Source organism: Euprymna scolopes, chromosome 24 (genome assembly GCF_053919585.1).
Source record: "Euprymna scolopes isolate OS-2025 chromosome 24, ASM5391958v1, whole genome shotgun sequence".
In the NCBI taxonomy this organism is placed as follows: domain Eukaryota; kingdom Metazoa; phylum Mollusca; class Cephalopoda; order Sepiida; family Sepiolidae; genus Euprymna; species Euprymna scolopes.
In genome coordinates this window covers 54,845,970-54,858,677 of record NC_136505.1, presented here as the reverse complement: position 1 = coordinate 54,858,677, position 12,708 = coordinate 54,845,970, and the positions used below count along the sequence as shown (strand labels likewise).

At 31.6% G+C, this 12,708-nt stretch overlaps 1 protein-coding gene across 1 annotated transcript in view; it reads left to right on the top strand.

The window, feature by feature from the left end:
• Window positions 1-12,708, top strand: part of LOC145246709 (tetratricopeptide repeat protein 21B-like) — a 1,013,541-nt gene that overhangs the window by 505,698 nt on the left and 495,135 nt on the right. The window contains exon 18 of the mRNA XM_080108443.1: window positions 679-779. Within this exon, the coding sequence (XP_079964569.1) occupies window positions 679-779 (101 nt within the window). The remainder of the gene's footprint in view (window positions 1-678; window positions 780-12,708) is intronic.

The following is a 12,708-nucleotide window of genomic DNA, read 5'->3' as shown; positions in this document are numbered from 1 at the left end:
AGGGGAAAAGAAAGTGAAAAAAAAATGTGGTGCATTAGCTATTGCTCTTCACATATTATAGCTTTTCAATGTTCTTCTAGGCTTGCTTTTAATGGATGGCACGTCTCACCTTTATATAGTTTTCCACATTTACATGGCATCTCATATGCATAGTTCTTTATCAGGATTCCTTTTGTAGGGGGCTTGACTCACAAAGATATTTTCACAGAGTTGAATTATCCTGAATACTGACCTGATGACACATCGAGCAAAGGCAATATGTAGTAACAACAATATATATCAAAAGGAGATGGACAGTTTAAGAGAAACCCTCTATAAAGACAACTATCCAGAGAGCATGACATCGGCTCCAAGAAATCTGGAGCAAACACTAATAGACACCACTTAAAACTCACTGCAGTTTGTATACCATACATGAAGTGGTTGTCAGGAAAAAAAAGTAAAAGAATATGTAATGCATATGACATCAGGATAGTATTTAGAATATTCCTTTTTAAAATAATAAATTAGTAAAAATTTAAGGGAGTGCTGAAAAACTTTGTAGGTAAAATATCCATTCGTTGGGCTCACTTAAGGTTTGAAAATTACATGGCAAACTGCTCCATCCTTTTATTTCATCATAGCATATACACGTGATTTTATGAGACAATATAAATGTTTGTTTCTCTTTTTTTTTAGGTTCTAAGACTTTAGTCCGAGAGAAAATACACATCAGTGTAAATGATCGAGTCTCTGTGTTTTTGGAGTTGGCTGATACGCACCGGCTATTAGGGCAGCAGGTAACAAACATTTTTACTTCTTGCCATTTACAAGCTGTTATGTAAATACAAACTGTTTTGATTAAAGAAAACAAAAAAAGAAATTTATATATATGAACTACATAGTATCAAGCCTCAGCAAAGTTGCAGCACACATTAATGATTCAAATCATGCACTAGCATCAGCATCCTTTGCTACCACAAAATCAGCAGCTGTCCAAAGTCAAAGATCTATTGGACTACTGTTAGTCCCATCTCTTTGTACATTAGAGTGCTTGTTTACATCGAGGAAAGCAGAGTGATGATTAGGACTGTGACAACAGAATATTCTTTACATTCTTTTGACTCTCAAGTATATATCCGACCCAGTAAGACACAGTCAATCAACCAAGAACCACATCAGTCTTCATGAAAAGAGATAAGATATTAACGGATATATACTCAAGAGTCAAAACAATGAAAAGAATATGCTGTTGTCATAGCCCTAGTGATGATATATAGCACTGGATCTCTAAAAATTCATGATAAAATCCTAAACCTTATGGCATTGTGCCGATCAAGGACAAGACACGGAAATAGTGACAAACGATTTGGATTTGTGCCGAAAGCTAATGATGACACTGTTGTTAAACTTGCTTTTAAATTAGAAAGCGATCAAGAAGGTTGATGAGTTGGACAGATACTTTGCACAATTATCTCCATAAAACGTGCCTTCACCTAGACCAAGCTTGTGATAGTGCTAACTAGAGATAAAAATCCATTATTGCAAAATCTTCCTGTAGCATATGACCAACGCAGAAAAAAAAAAGAAAAGAATACCCATTAGAGTTTAAACAGTATGTTTAGAAAGATAATAAATCAGACAAAATCTGACCACTTTGAAAGTCATGCTAATAATAGACAATTGCGTTCCTTAATTTACCATTCTTTGAGTGATGAGTGCATAAAAATCTTATGGCAGTAGCATCCTCTCAATCAAAATCACATATTTCTAACATTGATAACTCTGGTCACAGCAGCTGCTTTAATTAATTTTCTTAATAAAGAGAAATACTACTATTACTAAATATCATTGTTAATTTAATGTTTTTTAAGTAGATTTTTCATTCAACTTTCTAACTGGTTACAATGGATGCTCACTGCTTGTAAAACGTTGCTAAAACAGCATTTTGGGGAGGTCTATCTGAAAAATGCTCATAAAATTACTATAAACCCATAAAATTCTGCTAAAACATACATTAATTGAAAGTTGATTTATTTATAAGTTTGCCTTTTAAGATAATGTATGGAAGAATTTCGTCAGTGAAATAGTTGGGTTGTAATCGGTTATCAAAGTTAAACTGCTGTGGTCCAGTAAGTTTTTATGAAAAACAATTTTGAACATATAAATTTGTGAAATAAGTTTAGAATTTTTTTTTTTTAGTTAATTACTATTCACATCTGCCTAGGAAGTTCTTTGGAAATCTATAACAAAGGCACACAATCAACAAATTATTACTGAAGAAAATCAGTTCATTCTTGGTATTTTAACTTTTTTGCTTTTTTATCAGTAATAAGTCAGTAGGCATCATCTGCAGCAGCTGTAAACAGAATGTGGTTTTTTACTTTGTAAACAAATTTTTAAAATTGAACAAATATTGAAGATGTTTAGTTACAGCTATTCTGTTATTAGAATATAAACTTATATATATCAATTTAAACAAACTATGTTACACACTATTTTGTTCTTTTAAAAAGAAACACTTCTTCAAAATAAGTTGACTATCATAAATTTTATTGTCTTTTTATAAAATAGATAAAAATAGATATATTTATAAAATACAGTTTCTTCTTAGGTTTAAGAGTTCAAATACTCGGCTTTCAAATTTTAATTCAAATCAAAATTGTCTAACGGTCAATTTAAAGACAAAAAAGATTCTATTCTTTTTAGGTGATTAAATATAAACACCCTGAAAAATTTGAAAACAAAAACAAACAAAAAACAATCAAACAAACAAACTATTGATTTAGAATTTAAAGCAGAGTGATCAGTTTCATATACAGATTTAACATAAATATCCTTCCCCATTTCCGGTCATTTTAGACTTTTAAGGTAGTTAGTCTCCCAAATTATTTTGATATCTGTTTTATGCTGAAAAGTTATTAACCTTGCGTTAGTCCCATGGGGCGTTTTGTCACCTCAATTTTGCTTATGTGCTCATAATTCCTAGTTGGCAGTTTATTTCTGTTTCTCCCTCTCAGCACTCTCCTGACTCAGTGTGAGTATAGCACTTGTGGTTTGGTGCAATTGTATCTCAGTTTTCCTTTGAGGTAGACGTTACTTTATCCTTCTGGGATGTCCAGTCATCCCTGCTGATTAACATAGGTATGATTTTATTATTTATATATTCTTGTATTTTTCCAGTGAGAATGAAAATTGTATATATAAGCGCATATTATGTATCATTAGGCTACTCTGTAATATGTAATATGGAATTAATGTTTTGGTATTTTCTTTATCGTAAATTTTGGTGGAATTATTATTTTATTTACAATCTTTTCAGTCTTGTAACTAATGTAATATCTTAATTTTTCCTTAGTTTTATCATTTATTTTATTGTATTATTTTCTATTAATATCAACAAGATACAAATGATTCAAACTGTTCAGCAGCGACTATAGATATATCCTAAACCAGCAGAATAACTATATTTTACAAAATAATAAAACTATAAACATTTTTGTATTGGGGTGTATAAACACCACATGAAACTAACCAGGTTTGGAACACCCGGGTGGCTAACACAGGGTTAAAAAAAAGAAGTTATGATTACTCTATCACCAACCATAGAGATGAATGGCAAACTCCTCTTCTAAAAAAAAAAACACACTTTATTACTAACTGAAAATCTTACAGACAAGCTACCCACTTAAAAAAAAAAGATTTCTGTTAAAAAAAATTTTAAACTTAGATCCGAGTGTTCTCTCCTAAAAATTTCCGTCAACCCTACCACTAACTCTAAGCCTGATTGGCAAGACCTGTCTAAATAAAACCCACTTTTAAAACCACACATAATTGTCTAAAACAAAATGCAGATGGTCTTCTGCCCCCTTTCCCCCACTAAAAAAAACACAAAAAAAACACCTGATTGGAAATCAAATCAATTTAATCAGTTTATTGTGCTCAAATGCTAAGCCATCTTCTTTTTAATGGTTTCATGATATTTACCAGTACATGTTTCATTGTTTTATCTATCAATTTTGTATTGTTTTGATTATTTGGACAATTATTCTCATCTTGCATGTTATTGGCACCCATTCCCCAAGGTGGGATGATGTTAAAATACTAGATATAGAAGAAAGACGGAGGATTAGGAAACTCAAGGAAGCTGCACATCTGGTGGATAGCAACAACATCCTAAATCGTCCAAGTATTGAATTCAACCACATTTGGATCCATTAATTACAAATTCATATGGGGAAAATAAGAGAAAATCACAAAAAAATTACGCCCAACCCAAGAGGAATAATCCCTCCAAAACCCTTTTTTCTTAGAGTCCCTTGCACTGTGTTTCCTAGAAAAAATGAAAACACACATAAGTTGTCTATCCACGATTTCGTAAAACATTTTTTTCCACTAATATTGACAATTAGCATAAGGATTCAGCTAAACATTGAATTATAAGAAAGTCTTAAGGAGTGCCCTAGTGACCTCTGAGGATTGAACTTTTTATATAATTTACGGACACATTCGCAAATCCACAGTCTGATTTGTTACAATACAGAGCTAACCCCTTTTCCTAAGTTGAAAAAAAACCATGGATTTTACACCCAAAGAAGGTTGTAGGTTTCAACGAGCGAAACGTTGTGCAAAGAACACTCAAGATGAGAATAAGTGTCCGAATAATCAAAACAATAAAACACAAAATATTTTCAGGAAAATGGAAATGGTATTTTTCAGCTTCAAATGTTTATAGTTCAAAATAATATTGTTGAATGTGGATAATTTAAAACGAAAAATCTTAAATCAATTTATATTCTATAATTTTTTTTTATAGCAAAATCTAAACTTTTTTTGTGAGCATTGTTACTAGATGCATCTTTGTGTTATGGCTATGTTTTTACCTGTATGAATTGAGGCTGAATAAATTTGAAAACACTTAAAATCTTTAATGCATGAATGTCTTTTAAGTATGAAAAAACAGATGTGTTTTGAATCTAGTGAAATGGATTTAATTAAGATATGGAAAATAAATTAATCTAATAATGATATGGAAGGATTATTAAATTATGTTCAATATTATGAAGATATTAGAAATATTAAACACTCTTAAATATGGAAAAGAGCAAATATCTCCAGGTGAACGGTGAAAAACATTTTCCATCTAATGTATATGAGGTTATCTTGCGGATAGTCAAAATCAGACCCAAATAGTAATCCACCTGACTTATTAATATTTCAATCAGATAAGCTTAGTTTTCATTTTTTTTTTCTTTTAACAGTGTTATATGCATGTTGAATGCGTTGGATTTCTCTTTAATTTTGTTTTGAAAATACTTATTCTGGAGACATTTTCCCTTACCGAAACAGATTAAAGAGAAGTTATTGTGTGGAGTTACACAGAATTCTCTCCTTTGTGTTTATAATATATACCTGGTGTTGCCAGGTTGAAAAAATATACATCATATAGACATCTGTTATGACGTCATAGCAGATGGTGTTATCTATTTATATCATTTGTTTTTTCATAATTTTAGCTGGCTCCCTTGAAGCTCATCATTTTAAAAAGGAGCCATTCCACTTACAATCCTTATAAAAAAAAAAATAGGTAACTCTTTTTCAATACTCCATCTATACTTTTCACAAGTTTGAAAAAAAAAAAAAATTATTAATGCATTTTCAAATAAATCACACACTTCATAATTCCCAACTGCAAACTGTTAATGTCTTTTTTAGGTTGATATGATTGAATCATATACACTTACGACCAACGTCAACCTATTAAATAAGTGAGGTTGTCAAAAAGTTATGATCTGTTCAGAAGTACTATATTGCAATTCCAAAAGATACTGCAGGCGATGAGATGTTATAGAAAAATTTGACCTCCTGCCTCCCATGACATCTATTCTTTTTTTCTCTTGTAAAAGCTTTCTCTGTTGGCAGGGTTACAAATTTGCTGACTGCAACTCCATGCAGAGGGGTAAAATAGGGCCATTTATAGGCTATGGGTAGTGATCCATGATGCCTTAGGATGGAATGTCAACGGTTAAACCATTCTTCCACTTTGGTCCTTACTTTGGCTAAATGGGAGATCAGAGAGGTCCAATCTGATCAATCTCCTTCTCATGTCATGCTCTAGTATCTATAAGTTCATCCCAACTATTAGATTGGTGCAAAAATAATGTTGTTTTTGATGGTTAACTTGTCAAAAACCACATTATTTTGGCACCAGCCTAACATATTTTTCAAACTGATTTTCAAATATCAAAATCCTATTTCTCTTTATTGTCACTCAAATAGATACTAAAAGGCAGTGGCTGAGGTTCAATCATGTTGGTAACAAAGAAGATTACCAATCCTAAGGAGTATTTTATTAAACACTTGTGTTTTCAAAGAGGAACGTTTTTGAGAGTAGTGTCACTGCTAAGGTGCTTCCTTTGGGGTGATCCATTTTCCTGTTTTTGAGTAATGATGGTACTCTCTGTGGAATTGCCTTCTATGAATTGTGTTTTCCAAGTGTAATGCAATGTTTTTCCAGAGTAGTGCTACGTATTTAGAGAAGAATATATTCTAAGAATATAAATAATTATCCTATTTATAGAATTACTGCCAGGGCTACCCGGCGTTGCTCAGGACCATATAAAACAATGAGAAAAGTGAAGTTACTTTTGAACATACCTATTATTCTTAGGATGATGAATTTTTGATGTCTATGTATCATTTGCTGTCTCGAGCAAAAGAATATTTTACCTACCCTCGGACGGGTATTACACATGTATAAAATAATTGTACCTTCCCTAGGATAGGTAATTTACAGCACATATATGAAACAATTTTACCTTCACTAGGACGGTAATGTACAACACATATTTTAAAAAGTTTACCTATCCTTGGACGGGTAATGTAAATCCATATATGAAACAATTTAACTTACTCTCGATAGGTATTGTACAACATATATGAAATAATTCCTCTTCCCACCAAGGCCACCATAATTTTAAGAAAGATGAAGTCATTTTAAGAAAATGGATCATTAGGATTTCCAAATAAATACATAAATACATTGTCTTGGTTTATGATTAGGCGATCCTCGCTTCACTATAAATTTCAACATTATTGGGTTTCTTTTCTTCCTCACTATCGGTACTATAATTTTAAGAAAAATTATGCCATTTTTGGAAGATGTCTCAGCAGGATTTTCAAATTAATACTTAAATACATTAACACGGTTAGTGATTAGACAACTCTTGCTTCATTATAAAATTTCACATTACTGTTTCATTTTCTTTCCCCACTACCAACACCAAAGTATTTAGGAAAAAAAGACGTAATTTTTGGAAGATTACTCAGCAAGTTTTACAAATAAATACATAAATACCTTGAGAAGCTTAGTGATTAAGCAACCCTTGCTTCACTATAAAATTCCACATTACTGTGTTTTTTCCCTCCCAACACCATCATTTCTAGTGAAGTGATATCATTTCTTGAACATAACTCAGCAGGTTTTCCAAATAATTACATAAATACATTGACACAGATGGTGATTAGGCAGCTTTTACTTTACCATGAATTTCAATATTACTGTAATTCTTTTGTCTAACACTAACGTTTTCAAAGAGGAACGTTTTGGGGAGTAGTGCCATTGCTGAGGTGCTTCTTTTGGGGTGATCCATTTTCCTATTCTTGAGTAATGATGGTACCCTCTATGGAATTGCCTTCTATGAATTTTCCAAGTATGATGCAATGTTTTTCCAGAGTAATACTACACATTTAGAGAGCAATATATTTTAAGTATATAAATAACTGTCATATTTATAGAACTATATTGGCCAACTTTATTCAGCATTAAATAACCTAAAGATGGTTGTTGTGCGATAAAACAAAATAGACCAACTAATCTTTGGTAAAAATGGCGTCACGAAAACTTTGTTTTTCCAGCTGGTCCTAACTTGACAACTGATTCTCAGAGAGAGCCACACTATCAAAATTATATTGAGAGATCTTATTATTTTAGAAAACTTAAATGACTTGAATTCAATTAACAGTATTATTTAAACATGTTTTGATATGCAAAATAATTCTTTATGATTATAGAGTTCATCATGAATGCAGTATGCTGTATTTATTTTTATTTTTGAATTTTTAAAAATGTTTGAAGAATCCTGAATTTAATTTTCCTTATTTGCTTCTTTAATAATTAAAACATATTTACTCGCGAGTCAGTCTACTTAGTGAACCCCAGTTTACTCGCTCATACACTCACTATCTACGTTTATCATCCGTGTTCCCTTCGACAAGAGGTTTTGTAACATAGCTTAAATGTGCACATGTAAATGCATGCAGAATGACGTCACCAGTAAAGAAAAAAAGAGAAAAGGAACGATCACGTGAGAGACGGCATTTGAAATATTGTGAAAGGTATGGAGAACATTCTAGATTATGGCTGTAACAATGAGAAAATAAACGTCGTTGCTACAAAGAAAAATGAGTTCGAGTTATTTCCTATTTTTTTGTCTTGGTCTCCTTTGCAACTGATAGTGCACACAATGTGTGTTGGTTCTCCAACAGTACTACAGTTTGATGCTATCTGGCTATCCTTATGCTAAGTCTCTAATGATCACGATTCTTAGGGATTGAATGTGTCCATTTATCATTGCTTATGGTCTTGCCTGATGGTTTCTTCTATGCCTTTTTAAGATGCCTGGTTTTCTTTTTTCTACCCAGTCTTAAAGCCTGCAAGTGCTAATATATTCTTTGCCTATTTCAACATAATCGAACCAGTGAAAACACTTTGCCCTTATTAGGACATCAAGTTTTTGGATGGCCAATTTCTCAAGTAAAATATCTGACTTAATGTTTTGGACCTCTTGCGGCTTTAATTTGCATGTCCATCAAATCAGTCCTCTGTAATTTCTCAGAGGAGTCAAGCAAGTGATGTGTAGGGAAAATCGTAACTTACCTGAATAGCGTGTGTGTGCTTTGTAGGGTTCTTGAACAAAAAAATGATGACTCACAGTTTCTTTTGTACTTGATGATCATGCGTGAATAATGCAGACTCTTGCAGTTTCTATGCAAATGAGACAATATCAGACACATAAAATGGAACCGTGGAGAGAACGGGAGGTTGAGTTGGAAGAAGGCATGTTTAGGAGACAAACACATGTAACAGACTGTTTAAGTTAATTAGAAAAACCGTGGGTGGAAAAGATCATGAAACCTTATTGAAACTAAGTTTCAAACTAGAGTAATATACACTCCTCCTCATCCAAAATGTATCTTTTTACGTTTTGCAAAATATATATGGGCATTACACAGAGGGTTTACAGCCATTTGAACATTTTTAAAAAGTATCAACTTCCTAATTAATTGTTTAGAAACTTTTTTAAAATTAGTACTGGACTTGTATTTGAATCAGGAGTTTAGAACAGAATCAGTAATTGCATCGGAAACTAACTTTCAAACTAGATGAGGTCTACGTTATGGCTTAATCCTCATCGCCACACAATATCACACTTCTTACACAACTATCATAGATCTTACTCTTGATAATAATTGGGATGGCTGCTAATCATAAATTTCTCTCCAAAAGCTCAATCTGTTTCATTAGTTTTTTGATTTTTTATTTATTTATTTATTTATTTTTTGAGCAACAAACGTGGTGATTTGTATCGTCAATGTAAGATCAGTTAGCAAAAAATGAAAGAAATGCTTCAAATGTGTTTCTCTTATAGTGAACTAATATGCAAATTTTAACTCTACCTCAACCAATTGCTAACATCTTGAGAGATAGAAGAGTCAAGTACCATGGACAACTGGCTAGTTAGTGTTTAGTGTGGTGCGTGAAGTATGTACACTCGATCAACCTTCAAATTTGCAGGCAATAAACAGAAACTATTTTCATTTATGGAACTCTTCTTGTTTTGTTTTGTTTTTTTACATGTTTTTTACATGTTTTTTACATTTCTGTAGTAAAAGAAGACATAAAAAAATACAGATTTACTCAAGGCAATGTCATCATAATGTTTCACCCACCAAGTTACAGCCAGCATTTGGCATCCAGTGAAAATACTAACTCTTAAGAATTATTGCTAATTTGCATGTAAGAAAAAAATATAATTGCAAGATGTTGACATGTTAAATATTCAGATGATCAGATTCTTTAAGTCTTTTTCATTTTTTCTAGAGATTCATTATTAGTTCTGCTGTTGGTGCCGCTTAATTAAGCAAGTATTAGCTTCAAGCTGACACTGTAAAAACGTTTGGAATGGCAGTCTTATTTAGATTATGTTTCCTGTTTTTAGCAACTAATATGTGAAGTTACAATATGCATGTAATTATACAGTTCCAATTTGTCCAATCTGTGCCTCCACCTTCCCGTCTCTCCCATTACTCTATGATTTTGAAAATATCAGCAGTTCCAGCACAGGAAATCGATTAAAGTGGTTCTAGTGAGCAAAGAAATGCATATAGATTTCACTCATTGCTTTTATATATTTTTTCTTTATACCTTTCTAGGTCTTCATCTCATATATATATATATATATATATATATATATATATATACTCGGGGTTTTTTTATATTCAAAAGTAATGGACTAATGAATTCAACGAGGTTGTTAGATAGTGCTCAATAAAAAGAGCTGATAATACTTGTTTATTGTTATATAAACATGCTCACATCCCGCTGCTACAAACAGCCACTTGTTTCAATCAAACAACAGATATCATCAGGCAGCGACTTGACTATTCAAAAGTTCAATGAATAAGATTATTCATTGAACTTTTGAATAGTCAAGTCGCTGCCTGATGATATCTGTTGTTTGATTGAAACAAGTGGCTGTTTGTAGCAGCGGGATGTGAGCATGTTTATATAACAATAAACAAGTATATATATATATATATATATATATATATATTTTGTGTACAGAAAGTTGTTAGATGAGACAAATCATTGGTACCGTCGGTTTTAAGCCCGATAATAAGAACCGTTTAAGGTATCCTTATCAAGCTCTCTTCAGCCAATATTCGTCTTTTTAGTTAGTTTCCGATGCAATTACTGATTCTGTTCTAAACTCCTGATTCCAATACAAGTATCCAGTACTAAGATGAATATTGGCTGAAGAGAGCTTGATAAGGATACCTTAAACAGTCCTTATTATCGGGCTTGAAACCGACGGTACCAATGATTTGTCTCATCTAACAACTTTCTGTACACAAAATATAAATACGCTTTTACATTTCGGATTTTCCTTTTAATTGAGCAGTCTGCTGAATTTCTTTTTCCAAAAAAACTAATCATATATATATATATATATATATATATATATATATATATATACTAGCATTTCAGCCCGGCGTTGCCCGGGTGTTTGGATGTGTATGTTGAGCAAAAATTAAAAAAAACGCGGTCAATTTATTTGAACTTTGACCCCTATTATGACCCCTTAACATTTATTGTTTTGGACGCAAATCAAGTTATTAGATCCATGTCCAAGGAATCTATATCTAAAATTTAAAGTGTCTAGCCCCCAAATTGGCGGAGGAGTTTGGTAGAGTTCTCAAAGGTTAAATATATATATATAAAATATATATATATAAAATGTATATATATAAAATATGTATATATATAAAATATGTATATATATAAAATATATATATATATATAAAATATGTATATATATAAAATATGTATATATATAAAATATATATATATATAAAATATATATATATATAAAATATATATATATATAAAATATGTATATATATAAAATATATATATATATATAAAATATATATATATATAAAATATATATATATAAAATATGTATATATATAAAATATGTATATATATAAAATATATATATATATATATATAAAATATATATATACAGTGATGATCATATTTATTGGCACGGTAAAATAAAAGTTAAATTCTGTCTAATAAATTCTAAAAAAGGGATTAAATTAAAGAAAATAACAAATTATATTATGTATTTTTAACTGGCCTTTCCGATGCAGCAATCGGATTTTAGAAAAAATAAATAACAAAGGAACAACAAACATAATTGCAAAAAACCCTTGTTCAAAATTATTGGCACAATTTATTTAATAATCAATTGTATAGCCTTTGGCCTTGATTACCTTCCTCAGTCGCTTTTCATAGTTTACAACCAAGTTGTTGCACTCTTCAGTAGTAATTTTAGCCCACTCTTCCTGACAATAATCCTCCAATTGAATAAGATTCTTAGGCTTCCTTTGCATTACCCTCAATTTTAATGTTCTCCATAAATTTTCAATTGGATTAAGGTCGGGGCTTTGTGATGGTCACTCCAAAACATTAATATGATTGTCCTCAAGCCATTTCTTAGTCAGTTTAGCCGAATGCTTTGGGTCATTATCTTGCATGAACCACCAACGACGACCAAGTTAGAGCTCTTTAGCAGAGTCTTTCAGGTTTTCATCCAATATTTTAACATAATCTTCCTTTTTTATGCTACCTGTGACCTTAACAAGTCGCCCTTGTCCAGAGGCAGCAAAGGATCCCCAAAACATCAAACTGCCTCCACCGTGCTTCACTGTGGGTATGGTGTTCTTAGGCAGGAAAGCTTCGCTAGATTTTCTGTAAATATAAGACACTTTATTATGGCCAAATAACTCTATTTTCGTTTCGTCAGTTCATAGAACACGTTTCCAGAATGCAACATCTTTATCAATATGACGTTTTGCAAAGGCTAGCCTTGCTTTCAGGTG